Source organism: Catharus ustulatus, chromosome 1 (assembly GCF_009819885.2).
Source record: "Catharus ustulatus isolate bCatUst1 chromosome 1, bCatUst1.pri.v2, whole genome shotgun sequence".
NCBI lineage: Eukaryota > Metazoa > Chordata > Aves > Passeriformes > Turdidae > Catharus > Catharus ustulatus.
This window is the reverse complement of record NC_046221.1, coordinates 112,463,129-112,488,044: the sequence shown is the minus strand read 5'-3', so window position 1 is coordinate 112,488,044 and position 24,916 is coordinate 112,463,129. Positions and strand designations below refer to the sequence as shown.

Genomic DNA, 24,916 nt, shown 5'->3' with positions numbered 1-24,916 from the left:
CGGGGCAGCAGTCACAAACCTACCGGCCAACACACGAACAGTAATGCTGGTATAACCAAAACAAGTCTGCATGTGCTGAGAGAATAAACAGTAAAAATTCATTAAAAATACTAGCCTTCAAAAACTTACTGTTAAGTAAGATGCTAACCACAGATGTTAGGGTACTACTACTGACTAGGGGCCAGTCATTCATATTGGTGACAACTAAACTTTTCCATTAATCAAATCTGGCATTTTAATTCCTGACATTTAGTCTAAATACTGCCTTTTTTGTTTAATAACCTAAAGCCAGGGAATGTGCAATTCCTATCAGCCACTACCTCACAGGGTGTGTGAAACTTCAGCACTTTTACTCACTATGAAGATTATCTTAGTGTAAAGACCCAGCTACTTTTCAACATGAGGAGGGAGAGCAAGCCTGCCCATGCATGTGCTTTACAGACAAGAAGCCAGAGAGAGAGTAAATAAAATGACCTCCGCAGTGGGGCATTTTCCTCGATGTCCTCCAGAGTCTCCAGAGAAGATCGCTGGGAGATCAGCCGGCGTCTGCAGAGAAAGCAGAACACAAAACATCACTGCTGATTAGAGGGCACAAGAAAGTCCTCAGAGCTGTTACTCAGTAAAGAAATCACTCTTCACTAGCCATGCCATACGTCTGGATATTAATAAATTTTGTTCTGTTCTGCTTATCTTAATCTGTTTGATTCCACCCAGAAGCAAACTTACTCCATGCAAGCTGCTACAGCAAAGCAGAAGTCACAGCTTCGCAACAGCTCCTCCTCAGTTTGTGCTCCCCTTCCTTCAAGGGTTTAACAACCATCTAACACAGTCCCACATGTGCTGCAGTACAGCTGGCAATTCTACAAGTACAGAGCTTTGACAAAATAATGCAGACACAGATCCACAGAGACTGCCTGCCCTTCACACTGCCATAGGGGACACTTCTCTTTGCCCCTTGCACTTTCTACCAAGCAAGTGCCACTTGTTTCTCCATGATGTCCATCTCATTGCTCCTGTGAGGAGTGTCTGAAGTGAGATGAAAGATGATAGTGCCAGCAACACTGGTTATAAAGCAGCAGTTTAAACAGAAGCTCTGACCACCCTCATGAGCAGCACAGGTGAGCTAAGCTCTGTTTTAAAACATTTTCCTATGTCTGAGTCACATCCTTCCTCCACCTTCAAATAAATAATTATGGAAATCTTAGCACTACAGGTTTTCTAGTTTTCCTAGCAGGCAGGGAAGATGCCTCAGTACAGGTTTTGTTTTAGCAGCCATTGCCTCTGCACAACCTCCAAACACCCTGACAGCAACACAAAACAACAAGGACTGCACCCAACCCTCCAGAAAAGCACCGTAAATACCACAAATGAATGTGAAAGACACAGCCCACCCACAGGCATATAAAGAGGAATTAATCTGGCAATCATTGAAACTACTCTGTCGTCGATGGGCGTCAGAACAGCTGCAGCAGCCAGCAGAGCCGTGGCACTGTGCCCCAGCACCCGGCTGGCAGCAGCTGTGCCAGCACCCATCGATCCCCAGGGCCATGGCTGAGGCACAGAGCACCTCACAGTCACTTCATGAGTATGAATGATAAAAGTCTTCAAAGACTATCACTATTTCTTGCCCACTGACCTGCCTTACTCCCTTGATCTGCAAGCAAAGAGTCTCCAGAACGTCATGAGCACTCCTATACGCTTGGAAAGGTGCTCATTAATTTATTTCTGGGTTGTATTTTCACAATAAATTGTTTTCTCTGTTGCCAATATAAACAGTTTTTAATCCTTCCTGCAATTTCCTTGCCCCTCCAGTTGTGCTGCTACAACTGCTCTGCAGCCGTGCTGCAAATCTGATTACCAAAATGTTTTTCAGTTCAAAATAACCCCGAGGTTCAGCGATTCCATTTGTTATTAATTTAAACACCAAATTTCCATCGCTAACCTACAGACAACGCATTTCAGGACAATTTGAATGTTCATGCAGTTTTCTGTCCTTGGAAAATCATAGAAAACCCCTCAAACAATTTATAGATCAACTAAGTGTGAAGCATAATCCTCTTAGGAAAAATATGCAAACCTAAATCCCCTCAGGCTATGTCTAAACTAGGATTTTAGAAGATAGTGCAAGATAGGATACGTCTTCAAAATGCTAAGAAATAGGATGTGCTGGCATAGACAAGGCAGACCAAACACCTGTCTCCTGTACCTATGGGTACTACCATGGCTCTATCCATAATCAGAGAGAACACAGGAATACTCTTATTGGCAGAAATTCAGATCAGGAGGAGTTGCTCCTCCTTTTTCAGTTCCATAAGCAAAAGCTGGAAGTTTCAACTACCACCACTGCTGGTAGATGATGTGGCAGATGATGGCTGTTGGCTTTTTAATACCTCTTTATACATCATTAGCTTAATAACACAAATAATGGCACGCTCCCATCTTGTGGTGTTACAACACCAAAAGCATACTTGGCAAGTTGTTAGTCAGAGAGAGATAAACAACGGCACAACCTTGCCACCTTCTTCATATTAAATGTATCAAATTAGTCATGCTGTATTTCCTGTAGATGCCAGGTGCTTGTACAGCACCAGGTGCATGTTCCAGCTGCCACTGAAGCCTTTTTCCAAGAGTCTCCTTGCCCAAAGTTATGCACCATCCTCAACTTCACTGCCGACAGTTTGTCAGACAGGGTTTGAAGACCCTACATTTGCATCTGTCATTAAGGCAGGAACACACGCAATTGCATTTCACCACCTGCTCATCCATTGCCTGCTGGAGTCCTCTGGCTTCCCTTGCTGCTCCCAACTTCTTAAACCGGGCATCAGGGATGCTGCCTCCTGATTCTGCTTGCTAACCCCAAATGCAACATAGGCTGGGTGGGAACCACCACCACCCCTCCTGGCATGAAAGACCTCACACCGATTTTCACCTGATTTTGCAGGGTTTTGGGTACCTTACATGGCAAATGAGTCGGCACAAAGGAGTGGGGGAAGCTCTCTGTTCACCCAAACCTGGGAGAGGAGCACTGATACCTGAGTTCTCTCCCAACCAGGGCATAATACAAGCATAACTCTGGATAAATCCATCCAGGAAGCACACATAAAAGGTGCTGGCACAGGTAGCAGTGAGAGCAAGGATATCCAGGCAAGCCCCCAACTCAGCTTAAAACTGCCACATCTTTCACCTTTCCTCAGAATTATTAGTTTTATTCACTTCAACTCCCAGCACTGTCACCGGAGAGGCGGATTTGGAACAACTCTGTTGGAATCAGTTCATACTGTCCAGGAATCACATCCTCTTTTCACCGAAGATGCTCAACCGCAATGAAGGATATGCAATTATTCCACTTAATCCTAAATCTTTATTTCAAGGCCTAATTAAGATGACCTAAATACCAGTATTTTATAAGCCTTCCACAGCTGGATATTATACTAGAAATGCCAACTAATGAACCTACCTGCTGTGAACAAAGTCACATCCTGTGCCACACACATGGGACAAAAAACAATTTCGTGAAAGCAAAGCTTTTGAAAGGATCTTCCAGGGAATACAAGAAAAATCAGTTTTTCACTGACTTCATTAAGAATTAATCACCTCAACTGGTGTTTAGTATTTAAATTAATCATCTTTCTCTCTTCAGGCAAGCAGCCAGGGTTTGTCTATACAACTCCTAAAAGGGTTATTTTTCAAAAATTGATTAGCATGCTATAGCAGCTGGTATATGTAGACACTTGCACTGAAATAACCCAAACTGTTTTATATCACACATCACCATCATTCTGATGTAAAGCTGTGTTGATACCTATTTTGTGTTTAAAAATGCCCTATTTCAATAATAATTACGGGAAAGTTGTTCTATTGTGAAGAAAGAATATATGCAGAACAAAACAAAACAGCCCTATGTGACTCACACAGTATTCAGGCTTTGGGATAAATCTCTAAGCAGATATAATTTCAATAATAAAATGCTTAAAACTTTTGTAGAGTAAATGTCAGTCAACTAACACACAAAAATGCAATTGCCCTTAATAACCAAATTAAAGATGTTTCAACAAAAATGTTAATTTCTGCTAGTCCATAGAAAGCCTTAAAAAGTTCCTTCTAGTTTAATTACCACATTCTAGGTGTACCAAACTCACCCTTACTCCCCACAGCCAGTGCACACAGAAAAAGGCAGTTCAGCACTGGAAGATAACTTCTTCATTGTAATGTCAGCCCCTGTAGGATGATGGTCACAGTCTCATGCAATTTACAGACTTGTTTTGTTTAAAAACCATGTTATATCACTTTCTCTTAAACACCTATCTAAAATATTTTTTGTCTGTTTCCTTGCTGTTGGTTCCCTGTGCATGTGCTCATAAATAGCCAATACCCTGCAATCAAATTGCAAGTGCAGACCAAGGAAAGAAACTAAAGAGACATTTTATGCCATGGTATTTTAAATGTCTGTTTTCTAAGATACTCATGACCCTGCTTGCATGCTGGATTTATCTTTGACCGGCTGTTTGAATCTCTGTGGAAGTTTCTTAAAAGCTAAAATGTCTTCGTTTCCCCTCTCTGATTAATACGTGGCTCAGTTGCAAAAATGAAATAAAATACAAGGGCAAAATAAAGAAACTAAATATAAGGAAAAATGAAGTAGTGCAGATCTACAACCAAAACAGCAAATAGCCAGAACAAGCAGACTGCAAATATATCCACCGTAACCATCAGTGTAATATTATGTTTGCTCTCAGCTGCTGAAAAATACTCAGCTCAGTTATGTTAAATATACAAAATCTTAAGCCACATAGACAGGAGGTGATAAAAAAAAAAAAAAAAAAAAAGGAGCTGCAATCAGAACCCCGGATAAATTCATCCAGGAAGGAAGGAAGGAAGCCAATGATAATCCAAGAGATAAGGAAAAATAAATCCATGTGTAATGACTTTCTAGCACAGCTACAAAGCTACAAAATCAGGAAGAAAAAGCTGCATTTTAAATACAACTAATTTCTGTGAACATTGGGGATGTAATTTCCCCCCTGCTTCTGTTAGGATTACAAACCTATAATAGCTGAAGCCAGCAGCATGGGTGCTGCTGGCTCCCAGAACAAAAATCACCCCTTTAGGACAAGTTTCTTCACTCTATCTGGAACAACTGCATCTCTTCAGAGATGCAGTGACATGGGACACCCCAGTGCCAATCATCTGAACACCTGTTGGTTGCATTAGCACTGATGGGAAAACCTGGGAAGACAAGGACATTGCCAGAGCTGAAGACTGCTGGCAGTTCCCATGTCCACTGGGCTACTTCCTCCCTTCAGCTGGCCAGGCAAAATGGGCAAGAATCATGGGGCAGAAACCTCTGGGCTACCTTCAGATCACAGCTGTGTTTATACTTCCATGGCTTGGAAGCATCAGAAAAGCACAGGACTGCTTGACACTTTGAAAATGTTGGGTTCTTTACATCCACTGCGTCTTCATCACAAAAGATGTATCCTACACACAGAAACACCACCCAAATAGGTGCAGAAGGGGAGTGGAAAGACAGTAACCATAAAACTTACAGTGATGGGGAGTGAGATCAGTATAACTCTAAGGATATCTCAGGGCCTGCCTGGAGATGTAAGTTAAGAGTCTCCCCCTGCACCCATCCACCCTCTGAGAGGTGCCAGCTCCAGACTCAAAGAGCTCTTGCTCAAAAACCAACCTGTCCTTTGCAAGCACTCCCTGAGGAGCTACCAAAACATACTCTGGACTTGCAGTTCCCTTACGTCAATCCAGCCAGAGGATCACCTTGATCCTCTATGGGACCAGCAACCCTAGGGCCGTTTTTTTCATTTTGGCTTCATATTGTTCCTTACAGCACCAAAATGGCTTGAACAGTAAAAGGAAAGCAAGGAGACTGTTCAGTGAGATATAAGATTAGGCTTCCATGTAGTAGAATGAAAACAAACAAACAAACAAACCACTAAAAGTAAATAAATAAATATATACATATGTACATACATATATTACATATTACAATATTATGACTACAAACATATCTTGCAGACTACCCTGGGTTTTGAGTTATTTATCATTCTCTTCCCTAACTCCTTTGGAGTTGGATATGAACAGAAATGCAGCTGCTGACTCTCCCCCACTCTGGGGCCAGGAGCAGGAATAAGCAGAGCTGCCAGACACAGGCCATGCCCTGTCCCCAGCAGTTCCAGCCCCTTTGTCACTCCAGGGAAACTTCAATGCCACTTCTCTCCAACTCCTCCTCAGCTTCCTGGCTGAAGGCCTCTGCCCAAACTCCCAGGCTAAGCTGTGACAATTAATACACTCTTCTGAAATATTATACAAGACATGAGCTGTGAACGAATCCCCATTCACTTCCTGACCCCTGACTTCGTGCCCCAGCATGAACCCAGATGAAAGACCCACTAATGAGTCACCTCTCACCCTCCCTCTGAAGTTTTTACTGGGATTCTTATGTCCCAGCTCATTTTCTTCCTATCTTTTGCCAATATTACAGGAAGACAAACACAGGAAAAACAAACCCTGAGACTGTTGAAAATTATTAAGGGAAATAGAATTTCCAGGAGCTACCCAAAGCGATATAAAGCCGTTTTTAATTGTGTGCTATCATAATTACACAGCAGAGCCATTATCTGCAAAGAACATCAAACTCCATTTAGGACTTCCACACTGCACAGTGTATTGTCAAGGCTGCCCACAATGGGAGTTAAAAGCATCTGGCACATGCTGAAAATGGGTTATTTTGTTAATTCAGCAGCCCAACCCAAACACACAGAGAACATATCAAGAGCCCTCCATTTAGCTGTCACCTATGTGCAGGCAGGATGCCAATACGGTCTAAGACCACAGTTTTCTGCAGAGAGCTGTGAAGAAAGTCTTTGAAGCAGAGATCCTGAGCTAGCAGGACTCTCAACAACCTGCTTTCTTGGGATATGCACTGTAAGGAGACAGACCTTCAAATCTAGTGATATCTAGGAGAATAATGCCATGCCAAATGTCTCCACAATCTCCATCAACCTCTGGGGAATAAGTAGGAAGAGGGACAGAAACAAAGAGATTACAGGAGAGCTATGGCATGAACACGGCTCCAAGATACATACATATTCCTCCTAAACCAGGGGTATCCCCTGCACTCAGTATTTCACCTATATTGTCATCCACTCCTTCTCCAAGCGTCATCCTCCCACAATATCCAAGGCAGAAGCTCTGAAATACACAGTACTTGAACTGTTGCCTCCTGACCTGTCTGCATGTAACATCTCAACATGAAAAACACTTACATTGCCACTGCCAGAGGGACGATCCAACTAAGAATTAAGCAAGAATGAGGAAAGAAGTTAAGAAAGAATGAAGAAAATAAACACGACGATACTGAAGTATCCCACTGACTTTTCACAACACAACATAATGCTCTGTTCACAAACTATTATGTAGCTTTACACACATGATCCTTCAAATAGCACACAAAATTCTAGCACAGCCCTGACCCAATGCCCCAGAGGGACCATCTGGGTCTGTTTAAATCAAATATAAAATCAAGATTACCAGCACTCCAAAGAGATAAGGAACTTTCACTACAAGTGCTGAGTAGCAAGCTGTTTGCAAACTGACAAAGCAAACACTTTATGTACACTACATACACATAAAAGTGTGCAGAAAAACAGAAGGTATGGTGGAACAGGAGCTTGGGACATTTGGGCTCTTTTTAGCACAATTCAACTTGACACACTATCAGTCTTTCTAGAAGACGTGGCTCAAGAAATCTCTAGTGAAGGAAAAAAACTCCCAGGATTTAGTCTAGGGAGAATAGAAGAGCAATCACCTCATGATGTTAATCCTGGGGAACATTTAATTTTCACCTTCCCCAACAAGATTCCCAATTCTCCAAAGATGTATCTTGTTTGAAACCTACCATCATGGTTTAGTGGTGGATTTGGCAGTGCTTGTTAAGGGTTGGACACAACAACCTTAAGGGTCAAATGATTCCATGATTCAATGATGCTATCTTCCCTCTGCAGGCAGTTGCCTCTGCACCCAGACCCCATACTGTTGGCTCTGCCCAAGCCACAATGATGAGCTACAGCCACAATTCAGTCAGATTCATTTAGAGACAGCAGAACTCTCACAGCCGAAGCGCCAAAAATCTACAGCCTGTTACCGTTAACCAATGATTTACGGATTCACTGTCTTCACTTTACTGACTCTGCAGCAGTGTGATAGCTTCCAGAAGGCTTCTGTGCAGTGATTTATTCTGGGTATGCCTGAATACTGCCACAGCTATATTTTTCAGAACAAACATTACCTCATAACCTAACACACATTATCACAGTAAGACATCAATGGGTATCAGCTTAATTAGAGACACTCAAAACTAGGAAAGAAGCAAACAATAAGATTAATCATCTGACCTTATGAAAACAAGGATGCTTGCCAAAGCAGACACAATAGCACAGCAAAGAACATACAAACTGTCCATCTTTATGTCCTTTTGTTGCAGTAAAACCCACACTGTAATAGCCTTGGTTGGATTAACACGAATCTAGCAGATTCTTCATGTATCCCTTATCCCTGACAAAACTGTGCATTGCTAAACAATGAATATTTAGTTCTGTTCAAAAGTAGTGTTTCCCCTTAAACATCACATCCCAGGGAAATGAAGCACCAACATTTAAACCAAGTATCTGAGAAAATCACACACTGCCAGTGTGTGCAAGTCTCTGATGTATCAAATCACAAAATGCTGTATTCCACAACACCCCAAGTCCTGTAATTAACCAAGAAACGCACTTGCAAGTCAAAGCTATATGCAGTAGATACCAGAACACATGGAAACGTGCACTACTAAGTCATCTGAAAAAAAGGACGTTAATTCTAGCCTGCATACATAACCATGCAATTAAAAACTCCAGCCTTTTCCTCTTTCATTTGAGGTGGTTTTTAGGTTACCTACAGCTCAACCTCACATCCCTGTCTTGCTTCCAGACACATGTGCTATCTGGGAGAACATACTCCGCAATCCCACATCTTAATATTCTTAGACTTAGAAGAGATCTGAACATACAATTAACTGCACTGCTAAAAAAATATATCCTAGACACTGTGAATTGTCTGGAGAGAGTTCTTGACAGAGAAAGAAAAGACCCCTGTGGGAGCAGGGCACAAAGAACAAAGGAATAGGAGAAAGCTTATTAGCATGAGGCATTTCAGGCATGAGATATGAATGCTGGCACAGGTGGTGGCAATCTGAGCATTCACTGGTGCGTACTTTGCGTTTAGTTCTGGCTACACTTGCTACACATACCCTTGGGATCAGGCACTTTTCCCAGCATCTCATTACATACCCAAGAGTCAATGCCCTGGCCATTCATTGCTGAAGACCAAGCCTATGCATATTGTACAGAGATCAGCTATCATATTGGATAGCTTAGACATCTTAACTCTTTGATATCTGTGATAAGGTGAGACAGACCAATGCCATAATTTTAAATATTATTACATCCACAGGAATTAATGCCTTGTTGCTTGTTAGTTCATGCACAGTCAGTTTCAATGCCAAAGGCCTTTGAGTACAAAAAATAAGTATTTACATAAAATATTGCATTTGCTTATGCTTTACTAAGAAATATATTTGCAAAAAAGCTTGTGGACTTGAGCCTTGCAGGGGGAGAGCTCAGTTCCTCCCTGCTTCTCTCATTAGGGACAGATCCTGGAGCCACTCAAGACACTCAGCATTTTTCACTCTGGGAAAAGCAAACATCCTTCTCTTTCCCCCATCCCTGCCACCATGACACATGGGTGGCATGGGCAAGGCATCTTCCTGTTACTTGGCCACTGGTTTTCTGCTCGTAGCAGAGGTTAGATCATTTTCTCTCTCTGTTGAGGCCCTTTCCTTGGCATGGCTTAAAATTGGCTCATTCCCAGTCTAAAGCTACTCTCTCCTGGTACAGAACTCTAATAAAAGTTTAAATGTTTTCAATAACCAATTTACGCCATTGTGAACATTTAGTTCTGCAAGGTAAAAGACCAGCTATGGACTGAACACCATGATTCAGCACAAAGACTAATTGTGGTTTAAAAGTTGACATTTAGGAGATTGGATCTCCACAAGGAACCTTCACTTCCCCCTACTTCCAGTAAGGAAGTACTGCAGGAATTCTCATAACACCTGTACCATCTGGTCGAGTAGCTGTATCATTGCTCTCTTCTAAGGTACAGTGGTGGGTACAGTCGTGTCCAATATTTAGAGAAGCTGGCCCAGAAGCCTCTCCACCTGTTTTCACAACAGAGAGTACCCAGCAGTCACCTTAATGAATATTTCATTGACTTGGCACAAGCAGCCTACATCTGCAGGCTGGGGAACTGCCTTTCCCGGGATCAATACGCCCCCAAGAGCACGCATGGCAATTGGCAGAGGCCAGAAAGCACCTCCCCAACTCTCTGCTGGAATCAGCCTCTTTCCAGGGCACCATCCCCACTCACTCAGGGAACACATGTTGCTCTGCTACCCCACAAACAGCTGGACATGCAGACTTGAAAGGTTCCCAAATGTATGGTCTTTTATTTTCTTATATTCCCCACATACTGTCACAGTGCTGGGTTATAAAACGTAATCTCAGCAATCTCCTGCTTAGTAAATTATGTAATTATTGGAGAACGGAATTTTTGTTGGTGCCAACAAGTTAGTTGGCTAGAAAGTACTCAGCAATGAGGTAGCAGTTTTCAATCAGTTTTTGGAGGGAGAAAACCCACAAAAAACTTCAAGAAATTTGGACAATGCCCTTAACAACATGCTTTAACTTTCGGTCAGCTCTGAAGTGGTTAGGCACTTGAATTAGATGATCCTTGCAGGTCCTTTCCAACTGCAATATTGTATTCTACTTTATTCTAAAAACAAATTCATTAACACATCAAAAGTGAGGAAAATTGCCAGAGCACTCTATTAGACTGAGTCTACTGATACTTTATCATATCAGAATGACAAAATAGCATCTCATAGTGACAAAGTTGGCCAACAATAGTTTAGGGGACTTACATTAGAATGCAGTACAGGACAGAAATTTCACTTTTTCTGTATTCCCATGTGTTGATTTCCTCATGCTGTGCCAGAAGGATCATAGGCAGCAGCTCTGGCAGATGCAGGAGCAGGCAGCCCCCTTAAAGCACCACTGATTGCTGTACCAAATAACCTCAGTGATGACTCCAGACTTGTTCAGTGTCTCCCCAGCACACCCAGAAGACACGTTGCATTCATACTATGAAATGAGGAAGGGTAGATGTTGGCTGACCAACCCCAACGTTCGCAGTGATTCACTTCAAACGTGTACTGAGCCCTCAGTTTGATCTAATCTATAGTGCATCTAAACAAATAAATAGATAAGGCAATCATTAAAGCAAAATAACCAACAATTAACTGTAGCTGCAAACCCGTCTCCTGGTGGAAATGATTAATTGAGAACGGGGTCACACCCTCACCTTACAGGAAGTCTGGAGGACCTGAGTTACTGAGCTCTCCCTGTCACAAACAAACACAACATTAAGCCACGGTGAGTTTATACAACCTGCACATTACTTCAGACATTTACACACACAGGAGGTGGGCACAAAAAGTCTAAAAACTACTGTAAAATCCCAGGCAGTTTGATAGAGCATCTCCCTCCTCCTCTTCTGAGGCAGGTATGGCTTCCATAATCCCAAATTTGATGAAGGACCTTTCCTTGCCAACAGCTTTACTGAAAAAGCATTCAGAAGGGCATAAAGCACCACTCAACATTATCAAATCTTCTCAGCAGTCAAAGCTGGCTGCCTGAGGTCTCTGTCTCCAAATATCTGGGAAGTACAGGACCGAATCACAGTACCAGACCTGAAAAACACCTGGCATGGCACTCTGACCTGATGAGGTGGTTGGTTCTCTCAAAGCTGAGGTGTGTTCTGCTGACTTAGTCTGAAAGGACTTAGTCTGAGTGATTTCCAGGGTCTGGAAGAGTAGTGTTAAGGCTGTAACTGTAGCCATGCTAAGTACAACCTTAGGCAGACCTTTGAATGCCAAATGCCATGACATATTTAATTCTTCTTTAGTGGAGACCTTTTATTTGTGTGTGTCTTTTTTCTTGTTGGTGTTTAATTTCTTTACATACATTCACTTTTAAAATGGCTTTAAGAAGAAAAACCACTAAGCCAATGCAGAAATGGATATATTTGATTTTAAAGGCTCTGCCTATCTCCGTGGAACAAATCAATCACATTACCATTTCCCTGGGCTGAACAGGCATACGGATAGAAACTAGGCAGATGTAAGACTTTTAAGTTTTTCTGGTCTTCCCCTTCCTTTCTCTTCTCAAAATCTCTGCACTTCCACCAGCAGCCTTTAGAGACAGAGGGTCTGTGACTTTTTTTTTCAGAGTTACATTACTGCCTAGTCCTCCCTCAGTCAGAGGACTTTTCTTGATAACATAAAACAAGGCACTTTGTCATCTGACTCAGTAGCAATTTTAAAGCTCTGCAATGAATTACAATGAATTTGCAGCTCATTAGCAATGAATTAAGTTGATGAAAGGTCACAAGGAACCAAGGACAATTTTTACAAAGCATCTCCAGGCAGTTTTTCCAGATCATCGGCTCTCTTTTGCTAACCCAGGAACACATCTCACACTCTTTAGAAAGCCAACCGTCTGTTTCCCCATATAAAAATCCCAAAGTATTGCCTAATGAAACACACAAAGGGTCCTTCTCATGCCATGGGAACACATTTCAGGATTCTGCTCACATGTTTTTCACTCAGGCATGCTTTGATGTAATAGCAAGGGAGAGAAATTTTGAAGGATTTACAGATTAATCAGCCAGAGCATGGATGTAGGTTAGGACTATGAGAACTGTGCTCCTCTGGGATATTATCTGCAGCTCAACTTACACAAGATGAAATGAAACATGCTTTGGGAATGCAAATGAATTAGGATGTCACAAAAAGTAATTCAATTTGCAGCAGTGGGGTTTTAAATTTGGTTAGTTACCTACAAGATCTTTATTTAACTGTAAGCCTAGTGCAATACTTACTATGATTTCCAATTTGAAATTAATTTTACTGGTATTTTAAAAATCAGGCCTGATAACTACTAACAAATTTTCAGGTTGCATCTCTACCATATGTATGCGTATCTCTATGCCACTGCACACTTATGGATGCTCTGTAACAGATCTGCACAACAGCGGGATCTCTCACACATAAAAACAAGGGTAAGACTTTCATTCATTTCACAACTGTGGAAGAGGTGACTGGAACAAGACAGCTAATTAGTCATTCTCCATTTCAACCCTCAATAACCACAAAGAGAGCTTGTTTTTTTACTGCAGGCATTGTCTTACATCAAACCATTTGTAGATAAGAAAAACCAGCTCTCTTCCTGAAGGCACATAAGCAAGTATTTTGATAGAAGAGATGAAACAGCATCAGAAATTAACTGTAACACTTCTTCCCTTCCCTAGCCACCAGAGTATGTCCATTAGGATGCATTGCTAATATACAACTGTATTATCTAGACTGGCAAATTTTGCGCAGTCTGCTGTTTTGGTACTACAGAGCACAAGCCATTAATAGCTGACTGCCTCATTCAAATGAAACAAGACAATTATCATCTGTAACTTACACAATTAATAATACTGCTGCCAGCATTTTCAGCAGAGATTTGATTCTTTTATAGCTCATTTGAAGTCTTTAGGGAACGTGTTATTAGTACATCTGTCCTGCTGTAAACATAATTATCATGCAAAATTCCATTTATCATGCTGATCAGGAAGCACTTTCTATCAGCCTTTCAGCCTAGGAACACTGATAAACAGGCAAGGGAATTTGACTTAGCTAAGCTGGAGTGTGCTCACTGCCGGGACCATTGCCCTTTCCAGCTGGGCCTGTCACAATTTTCTGAATAAGCACAGGATTTGTTCTGACCTCTGACTTCGGGGTACATCGTGTTTGAACTTCAGGTACATCCTACTGGACACTGCTTGTTTGTATCATTAGTTGATTTTATGTTTTCCTGTAATTCCTTGCTCCTCTCCAAGACCACACCCGTAGGTGGTTCAGGCTTCAGGAGCTGCTGCACATGGAGCAGGCAGCAACTGATTCACCATGATCATGGCCCTTAATCAGTAGCATAAATCAAGTCCATGTCACAGACAACAGGCAACATCTGCTTCAACAGAGCATCACTTTTAATATACAAAACTGGGCTGGGGCCAGGGGTAAACAAACATCAGTTAAACAGATGTCAACAAACACAGCGCTGAATTTCAGCTAAAATGGGTATCAGGATTTAAAAAGTGAATACCATCAAGATTTATCAAACTCTGATACCTCCCATGTGAGCAGAACAGCCCACAACTGTAGGCTTGATGTGCAGAGAAACTGTCTTCACAGATAACTTAACCCTTTGAGACTGCAGAACATCCTGACATCAAAGTAAGATTAAGCAAAGTAAAGGTCAGCCCTTGCACAGACCTCCTGCAAACTACAGCTCCAAATTGGTTTAAAACAGCCTCATTTATACTAATAAGCTGATGCTGTGACCAAAAGGCACCATGCTGCTTCAGCCATCTACCACCCCCTGCATCACACCAGCAGAAGGTCTCCTGCAGCCAGCCAGGTAAGGGAAGCACCAAATGATTAGTGACAGCTTCTATTGGGTTTTGTGTGGGAGGAAAAGATCTGCTGTCCTCAATGGGATCAGCACAAAACAATCCTCAAATCACAAGAAGTGATTAACTGTTCCTGCATCCCAGCAGGCTGCTCCCATAGCTGTGGCTGTCCTCACACCTTCCTCCACTGCAGCTATGGGTACCTCCTTCAACTCAGCCAGTGAGCAGCATCTGAAACAGTCACAGGGAACATGCTGGACTCCTTCAAGCTCAACAGATAGAGATGCCAAACAGGCTTGTGGCTAATATTGATCACATCCAGCCTTTGGAACTTTTTTCCTATTTGTTGAAACATTCTTTTTTTCCCCCAGTGTTTAAAAATTGCCTGACAAGGATGTAAGGGACCTGCAGATGCCCTGAGGTTGATGGAATCATACTGCTGCAGCAAAGGGCAAAAAAGGAGGAGACCAACTCCAGATGATATCAGAAAGCAAATGTTGTTTCAAAGAGAAATTATTTGACTGCTGATAAATATGTGATAAAGTTATGGGTTTGTTTTTTTCTAAATGTGGGAGAAATTCATAAATCTAACTCAAGAAAACTGCTATTGCAGGCTGACATTGGTACATGCAGAACAGCTGCATGACCACAGAAATGTCTAAGTTCACTGTGTTAAGATGAAGACATTGAGCCATTATGGACTGTATTTTAGGCAACTTATTTCCAGATCATTCTGATGTTTCATTGTTTAATTGTATTAAGACAGGGTGACTGTGAGAAAGGAGTAGCACAGTGGTTACATCAATTACTCTTTAAATTCAATAATCATGCATATCCAGATTGCTTAATTTCTCCCATACATCTGCATTTGCATATCTTTCTTCTCTGAAGAGCTTTCAAAAGCTCAAGTTTTAATCAGAGGACTATTTTTGATCCTAATTTTCCAAGCTGCAGTAAAGCTGCTTCATGACCTAATCTGATGGCAAATGTACCATCATTATACAGTGGTTTCTAGCAAGTTGTACAATAACTAGTCATAATGTTTTTTATTTTTAATCACTGATACACCAGGTGCCTTGTGTCTAATTAGAGCTATCGATCTGCAGACACTGCTTTAACTTAGACTGGCAGATGACTTGTTGGAGCAAGCGCTGCCTAGGGTGGATAAAACACCCTGCAGGGCAGTGTCTGCACATCAGCCCCCTCAGACACACCCCAGCACACCAAAGCTGAGAGCCAAGGGCAGCCCTGCCTCCTCGGACACCCAGCTACGACTTTCTACTTTTATTTTTGACAGCATCCACAGCAAAATAAAAAAAAAAATCTATTCCATGGGGAATGGAGCATTTTGATTTGCCTGAAGTCAATGTTTCGCTTAGGATTTTTTTTTTAATATATACCCACAAGCATACACATTGATCTGCACATATGATACAAAAGATACATACTCAGGAAAACAAAAGAATGTTTCCCACTGTTTAAACATGCCCCCTTTCTGAAGAATTTTGCTTCCTGAGAAAAAGTTCACAGAGTTTCCTCTGGTTTGGCTTAACAGCTTTAAAGGTTGTTCTTCCAGACAGACAGAAAATCTGGCTTACCCACAGCTTCCCCCCCCTGCTCCACATTTAACAGGTTGCTGTTGTGACCACAAGAAAGATGGCAACCGCTGCTAAAACTTTAATCTCCCCCAAAAGTCGTAATCTTTATACAGCAAATATAATGAGCTTTCTCAGTGACATACTTCAACAATGTTTAACAGGATTGCATAAGCAAAGTTATATTTAAATCCACTGAAAATGCAACCCAATTCTCCACAGTCTGCTCTGGTGATAATTAATGACAGATTTCATTAATATTCACTTATCCAATTTTTTTTTTCTTGTAGGATTGTGTCCTGCTAACACAAGGACAGCAGAGAGGAATTGCCTTCTATTAAAGAAGCTGTTAGGCATCACAGATAACGCACGAAGCGTGGCCATGCTGTTCTCTATCCTCTATTACCTCTTAATTTTATTCTCTAGAAATTGTTTCAGCCACTAGTTCCAGGCTGTAACTAGAGCAGGAGCAGAAGGTTTTCTGCTGTCAGGCAAGCCAGTGGTGGATAGAAAAGGAAAAAAGTTTCAAAGGTGACGAGGTTTCACCAGGGAACACCACATTATCTATCCTATCCTTAAACAGGAACAGTCAAGAAACACTTTTTATGTCAACAAAATTTCAGTTTCCCAGGGCAACACAAGGATGACACCACAACACCCTTCCTCTCTAGGGCAGGCTTCAGGAATGTTGCCCCCAGATCTGCACTTACTGCAAACGTAGGAAAAATTACATGAAGCCATATCCCCCAACCACCCTCACAATCCATATCTCACCACAAAATAGGTTTTGTGCCCAAATCTCTGCAGCATTTTGAGATCCTCCCAGCTATGGGGGAGGACAGGGAAGTGAAGAGGAAAGTGGGTGGAAGAAGGAAACAGCTGCTTCCCCTTCCCAACCTGGTATTTCTCCCAATAGCTTTGATCTCCACTTTATACATAAAGTGCAACAGGAGCTACTTTCTTTTCTTTCCTCTCCTCTGCCCTGGAAAAAGATGGACAAAAAAGCCTTACCCTCCTTTATTCTTGCAAATCATCTACCCTATCCCTGCCAGTTTTGCTGGGCAGCTGAAGCAGCATCTTTTGCTGGGCTGCAGAATCCTCTGCGAAGACAATTGTCGCTCCCAGCATTTAGTTTTAATTCCCATTTGAAGCCCAGTGAACTACTCCAGAGCATAACAAAATGTCCATTAAACTTTGCACAGAACCAAATCTTAAATTTCAAAAATATTTATCTTGATCTGAAAGATGTTCACTCTAACTTCTGACTCCATGGGCAAATGATTTGACAGACCACACACACATAAAAAATCAGAAACTGAAAGGAAATTCAGTAACACCAACCTCCCAAGCTATGGACTGGGAAGCTGGCCATGGAATTGCCTAATTTCACGAATATTCGGGAGGAGGGACAGCTTTATTGCAATTCACAGATTACAGCAACAACTGGGGAGAAATTCTTATAAATAAGGCTCCCAAGAATAAGGGGTAGCTGTTTGTCCCATCCCAACATTACGTGTTGGGACAATCCTGCAGTGCCACTGCTCAGTTTTCAAGGTGCATTTACTATTGTCAATAAATGTGTTATTGTCAAAGACTGTTAGGTCAACCACACCCAGGCATTTTAATCAGACACCACACAGCTGGATTCATACCCCAAAGCCAGGACTGTGGGCAGCTGTCAGCCCCACAGCCACCACAAAGCAAGCAGCTGCTGTTGGGACAAGTTTTGGCAAGAGCAGGCGGTGAGCAGGCACTGCTGCCAGTACGACCACAAAATAGGTAATTCCAAAAAAAGCTCAAGCTGGATTTGAACATCTCAGTCCAGCAGGAGATGACACCCCATCTCATGACAGGTTAACAAGCTGTTGGGGGATTTGGCATGCCCCAGAGCAGCTGGCTGCTTTCGTTGAGACAGGCAATGGTGCCCCTGGGTCACATCCACAGAAGAAAGGCATTTTTTTGAAAGAGGAGGCAATTGCCTCTCTGAAAAAGGAAAGTAATAAGAAACAGAAATAAAATCAGAAGTCCTTCCTGAAGGACTTCAGTATCACAAGTTTGTGGGAGAAGAGAACAAAAGCTGTCCACACATGCAGGCCCTCAAATACCACTGGATGGGTGGAGGATGTGAGAACAGAGTCGAGCAGAGTCAGAAGGATGCATGCAAGATTCCCCTTGCATTTCTCTACACCTCCTCCTATAAACTCAGGAGCCACATTAGGGTGATCATTAGGGTGTGGTGGCTTGTTTCCCAGTTTCACATCTACCTTACCCTGGCTGTGCTGTGTGAGATGCCAGTGCAGAGGCAACTCCCCAGACAGCCCTCCCTACTCCTGGGGCACACTTTAGTACCTGAGCTGCCCCAGCAGCTGCATCTTCCCACGACAGCAGGACCAAGGCAGCCACTAAAAGCAGCAGTGCAAAGGGCACAGGTGTTACCACGTCTACTGTGATATCCAGTATTTTCCAGAGAGCCTCATCTCCATGAAAACATATACACAAGGACTCTGCGTATGCTGCACTCAGTATTCATTGCTGATTCTCTGAAAGTGGAAGACATGAGAGACCTGTGACTTTGTTTAAACAACAAAAAGCTAAAATGTATTAAACATTCATGAATTTCTGTGAACCTTAATGAATATTATTTTCTGCCTTCTGTTATGTAGGTCTTTAGGGGTACATTCTTTTATTTTTTTTTTTAAATGGCAGAATGCAAGGGGATTAGACTGAGCATCTCCACCTCTTCTCAATAATCCATTAATTTTGAAAAGCCTCTACCATAGACTGGAAGACTTTGGAGCTGGAAATACTGGAATAACTTCCTCTGCCACAAAGATGTAGAAGAGACATGGGACCCTTCATCAGGTCATGTGACTCAGAAATGTTGCTAATGCTTCCAACCATCATGAAAAAACATATTAAAATGTTATACAGAATGAAAAGAAATAAAGTTTGAGTCCCTGAAAATGGATAATATCTATCTGGCTTCTCTGCTCTATCTAATCAATTAAGCTGTGTAGTTCTGAAGGCTGAAAAAATTAAACATGGCTAATATCAGAGCAGAGGCACACTTCTGAGCTGGCTTAACCTAACAGCTATTTGAGTTTAAGGTGATACTTTGGGTTGTGAAATAAAATCTTGGAATTTTGAACATATTTGCTTCAGTGAGCCTCTGCTTTGTGGCCACTAATCCCTTTAATTGCCCCAAATCACCTAGAGGCACCTCCAGGCAGGAAAAGTCTTTGTTCAATAAGCAGCATTACACAGACAACAAAATCCTTAAATGTAAAACCAGCTGAGAAAAGTTTGATAGCAGCTCATCATGTCTTCTTAGATTAAGTATATTTTAAAAAATATAAAATGTGAAGTGCCTTGAAAAAAATCTCATTTTAACCCCAGTTTTGATAAAAACGATTTTCTGCCACAAATTTCAGATTTAGTGTCCAGTATTTTTACAGGCTACATTCAGCTTTCAGTTACTACAAGAACTAATTGCACACATTCATTTACAAGAATATCTCAAACTTTCCCGCTAAGGTCTTAAAATATACCAGCCTAGTAGTGCAAAGAAGTCGCTTATACCAATAAATTGTTCAGATCCTATAAAAACTCACTCCAGTATTCTTAACCAAGGCACTAGCTGCATGCCTAATAATGCACTTCTGCAGAAACCTCAGCTGATGGGGCTCATGCTCAAATCAAACTACAAAACTACTCAAATGTGCCTATTTTTGGCAATGTCTTTATGAGCTACAGGCAACAAGCTACCTGGAAGAGTAAGATTGAGCAGATCTGCAAGTGTTTGCAGGATCAGGCTCTATTTTTATACAGCCTTTTATCAATGACAAAAGCAAATTTTAAAAATTGCCTCTTCCAAGAAATGGCACTAAATATAATACAAGGAAGATTTACTTTTATAACAGCCTGGAGGGTGAGTTAAAACACACAAAAATCTATCTTTTAAAAGGGATTAAGACATATTTAGATGGCACAGACATGAAATGCAGGCTGAAAAACTCCAGTACAGATACTAATCATGTGAAATGGATAACCTCATAATATCACACATCTTAGATCATCTGACTTGTGTATCTGTCTGCATATTCAACATTGCAGCCCCAAGCTGAAAAAACACAGACAGAGAAGAAAGAGATTCTTGTTTCCTGGTAAAGCTTCTTGCATTAAAGAACTGAATGCAGGGCAAAAGGCCCATTCAAAAATGTGTCACAAAACACTCACTTCACCACAGACCTAGGAGCTTTGTTGTGAGAGGAGAAAGGAAAAGAAAAAGGGATTTTGAACAACAATATTGACTAATGGGATTATGTATATACAACAGTTTCCCATTCACAACACCCTCCCGGGGAGCCGAACACAAGCTCAATTTTACCTGCGCCAGTAACAGTTACATCACTTTATGACAGATATTAAGCCAACAGGGTACAGACCACAAAGCTGCTACCAAAAATACTTAATCCTCCAAGGAGGATATCAGACAGGCAATTAAAGATTCAGTAATCCTCCCCCAGACATTACGTTTTATCATCTGAAAATGTACATCTGTAAATGCCTCTCTCTTTGCTTTAAGTAGGAGCCCATGAAATATACACTTTTGTAGAGTTTTTTTGGTCATTTAAAGCTTTCAAATTATCTATAATGTAATATCTGGGTAAGCAATACACAGAAAATAGTCTCCTGATGACAATATAGTAACACATGAAGACAAACTCTTCAGCATCCTTTCGAACTTGCTTGCATACAAAATTTTTTCTGTATTCATAATAGAGAGAAGCGGTATAGAGAAAGAGGCCCTAGGAGTGAGTATTCCTTCCCTTCTTTTTAACATATGAACTAATTTTTCAGCTAACCACAACAAGCATACATGCTTGGAAGGTTTTTAAGAAAAAAAAAACAAAACCAAAAACCACATTTTGGAGTAGAACTGCTGCAATTCTAGACAGGAAAAACTCTGTTTTAACACCCGGAAAAACTTATTCATGCATCTCATAAAGAATAAATACAGCTATGAATACAGAATAAACATCCTTGATTGTACTAATAAGAACAAATATAATGCAGACACACAGCTATTGTTTGAAGAAAAGCACATCCAAGGCCTTCACAGCGACAACTCCAGCCCCCTGCCACGCTCCAGCAGGCTCTGCGTAGCCTTGCAGACTGCCAGGACAGTGCCAGCAAGGAAAGGGATGGTCAGGTAATGGGATGGCCACCACCACGTGCCTGTGGTGAAGCTTTCCAGGGCAAGCAGGTGTCAGGAGGGTGCAGGAGTGGGGAGGGGAGCAGACATGGGGTTTGCAGCCAGTGCTGAGGTTCCCTGCAGGCGCTGTTGTGGGCAGTGAGAAGTGCTACCAGCAGCAGTAGTTGGGATACTTGATCCTGACTGCAGGAAACCATCTTCACAAATTCAATGAGTAAGATGAGGGATGCAGGTGCTAACAGAACAGCACTCAGCTACCTGTGACAGAGAAACAATCAGAACTGTCAAGATTTCCTCTCCTGGCAGGATCTGCTAACTGCTATTTGGAAAACAGGAGAGACATATGCCTTTATTTTTTGTTTTGAAGCAGCAGGACCTTAATAATCTGTCCAGATATGGAACCTAAACCACACCTCTGTTGCTGTCCCTCTGATTGCCTGAGAACCTGCATCAGGTTTTCCTTCCTTCCCACAAGTCTCTGCAAAGGAAGAAAGTTGAACTAAGTGCCACAATATGAGGGCCATGGCCCCTACAGCAGCAGGAAAAAACAGAAATTATGCAAAACTTGTACTGTTTTGCTGCTGTCACCCTTTGGCTTCTCAGACCTGAACAATAATGAGTTTGTCTAACATGGAGGAAAGAGTGGAATGGGTTTGTGCTTGGATGGGTCAGAGCAGATAAGTGCAGAGATGTGCTTGCCAAACACCACTTGCATCTGACTGGGATAAGGAAGAAAAACAAATGTGTTTCCTACAAGGGTGAGAAGCTGCAGACAGCAGCACCAAGAGAAGACCACAATCCTCCCACTCTGTGCAAAACCTTGGTGTGGTTCCCCCTGCCAAATCTCTGGAGGGATACAATGTGAAGGCTCATTTGTTAGCTACTTAGAAGTCACAGGCAAATTTTTGCCTTATTGCTTCCACTGAAAGTGAAATCAGCTATATTTTGTATAGAAGTGGAGGTTTTTATTTTCTTTTGATTAAAAAAATGAGCCCCCCTTGCCAGGCCACACAAACAGAAACCACTACTTCCTCAGTCACTACATGTTCACATCTAAAATAAGCCCTGGACAAGGGTAAAACCATGCTGGGTATGACATCAGACCTCTACATTGATCAAGCTCACAAACTGCCATCAACATGTGACAAACAATTTTGAAATTTTGGTTTTCCTGTTTCACCTTTTCCACTAAACAGACAGGAAATATGTCTGTTAATGTGAACAACTGAATAAAAAAGTAATGTCCATTTTTGCAGAATCTAACACATTATACAATGAAAATCTAGAGAGCCCATGACTAATCAGTAAAAAGAAAACAGATCCCCCCAAGTTCACCAGGGACTTCACTACCATAACCTCTTATCTTGGGAAAGTGGAAGTGAGGGTCAAGAGCCTCTCAAAAGATAGTTTCTTCTAACACATGAAAACGATGCAAAAAAACCCCAAACAAACAAACAAAAAGCCAGACAAGACCATGTTGAAATATTCCTGGGGAACCCTACAAAACAAAGAACTGCAATAATGGCAAGGTAAGCACCAGTTACACAAAAGACCATGTCACCCTTGACTGTTGCTATCACATTCATTTATCCAGTAAGATATTCAAGATATGCAATCGCTTGAAGGGTTGGAAATACTACCTCTGCACTTAAAATAGAAAAGACAGGCCTAATCCTGTTCTCATTTGTACCTGAGCAACCCTGCAATTAATTCAGAGGTTGCTCATTTTCAGATGCCTTGATCTCGGCACACAGGCAGTGGCTTACAAGCGCTTTTTCAGGCCAGCCTCTTTGCTCTCTGCCCATCCTCCCAAAGGGAGTGAATTCCAGCTACAACCCACACCCTCCTGCAGTGACCTATTGCACTAAACAGGTCTTGGGCTTTCGCTCCTAAGGAATATGGAGGAGTAATGGCATTTTGTACAGCACTGAGCACAGCGCCGGTACTGCACTGGCAAAAACATCCTCGCTCCTGCTGCAACGCTACATCTTCCAGGAGAAGGAATCCTGTGAGCTCACAAACACTCTGCGAGAATATACACATTTCCACTCACATCATCTATTCAACCTTCCCACAGAGCGTGAGGACAGCAACAGAAAACACTGCCTTGAAAGTGCCTGTTTAAGGGTGCTGCAAAATACATACTATTTGCCAGCTTTATTTTCAAACGCATCAGCTCAAAGTTGCTCCCCATTGCACCCCAGCATTACCTTTGACTTGAATAGCCTTACATCAATAAGGAAATGAATGAACAAACAAGAAATGAGTATTTCTAATAATCTCTTTAAAACAAACAAAAGCAAAAAGCCTCAGACAATGAAATCTGTTCCTTAAAACAATGTAAGCAGACGCTACTTGCAAGGTTGCTCTCGAGTTCTGCAGTACCTGGAGTGCCTTCAAAAACAGAAGAATAATTTATCTTTAGGCATGTCATGCACATGGAAAAATACAGATTTTCCAAACAAATCTCAAAGGTCACAATGGAGGTATTTTACAGTGGCACTTTGTGCTCTGCTGTAAATAATTCTGCCTTTTTAAGCAACCACCTCTGAGCTGCCACTTCTTCTGGATTAGCTTATGCTAAAAGATGGGATTCTACAAAGCAGTGAACACCACCAATTAAAAATCAACCCCAGTTTTGCTTTAGGAAAAGAGCCTCATAAAATTAAGGACATTCCACAACACTGAAGAGAGAGGGTTAGGTGAACTCAGTTTTCAAAAATACAAACACAACACTTTGTGCTTTACAGACTATTAACAGCAGAGAGCTTTCCACACCTTTTTACATAACCTGGTGCAGCACCTGCACGACTCACCTACCTAAGCGTAAACTGCACTTTGCACTGTAGCACCTGAAAGCTGTTTTGTCTCTCTTCCTATTAGCCAGAAGCATCTCCGTGTTTTGCAGTCAGAAACGGTATTGTTCACTTAAATGAATTCAGGGAACTATGGAGCGTGCTTGTAACTACCAAACCTCCTCAACTGTGCCCACGTCCCAGCTATCAAGATGGGTGTCTTCATTTCCAAGTAGCTGTCACCTGATGAGGACTTCACTCCCTGTTGTGCACATCCACCACACCCCATGGGCAATACTTCTGTCACCCTGCATTTTTCTAGGTGTAGCTGATGGCAACCTTGGCTGGAAAAGGAGGAAATTCATCTTCTTTTATGCTGGATCTGTAGGTACTAACAGAGGTGCAGAAGCAACAGGGAAATAAAAGTTTGACAGAACACGAGGAATAAAGCTGGCGAGTTAAAAACCCAGAAAGATATTTTCCAGACACATTTCAGACCACAGCTGACATCTAGCTTCTGCTTTATGCTACACCCTCCACACAGGCTGAGTACAGTAGGCTAGGGAGTAGGCAGGTTCCTAGAACACGTGAACAGGGAGCAAAGAGAGCTTTATGAACTGCAGGTATGGGCTGCATTTTAGCATATGCAAATGTATGTAGGTGATCAAACAGGCCTGAAG

The 24,916-nt window shown here is 41.8% G+C and overlaps 1 protein-coding gene across 1 annotated transcript in view; it reads right to left on the bottom strand.

The window, feature by feature from the left end:
- CABLES1 (Cdk5 and Abl enzyme substrate 1) overlaps window positions 1-24,916 on the bottom strand; it is a 70,515-nt gene that overhangs the window by 36,432 nt on the left and 9,167 nt on the right. Inside the window, exon 2 of the mRNA XM_033060347.1 lies at window positions 475-546. Within this exon, the coding sequence (XP_032916238.1) occupies window positions 475-546 (72 nt within the window). The remainder of the gene's footprint in view (window positions 1-474; window positions 547-24,916) is intronic.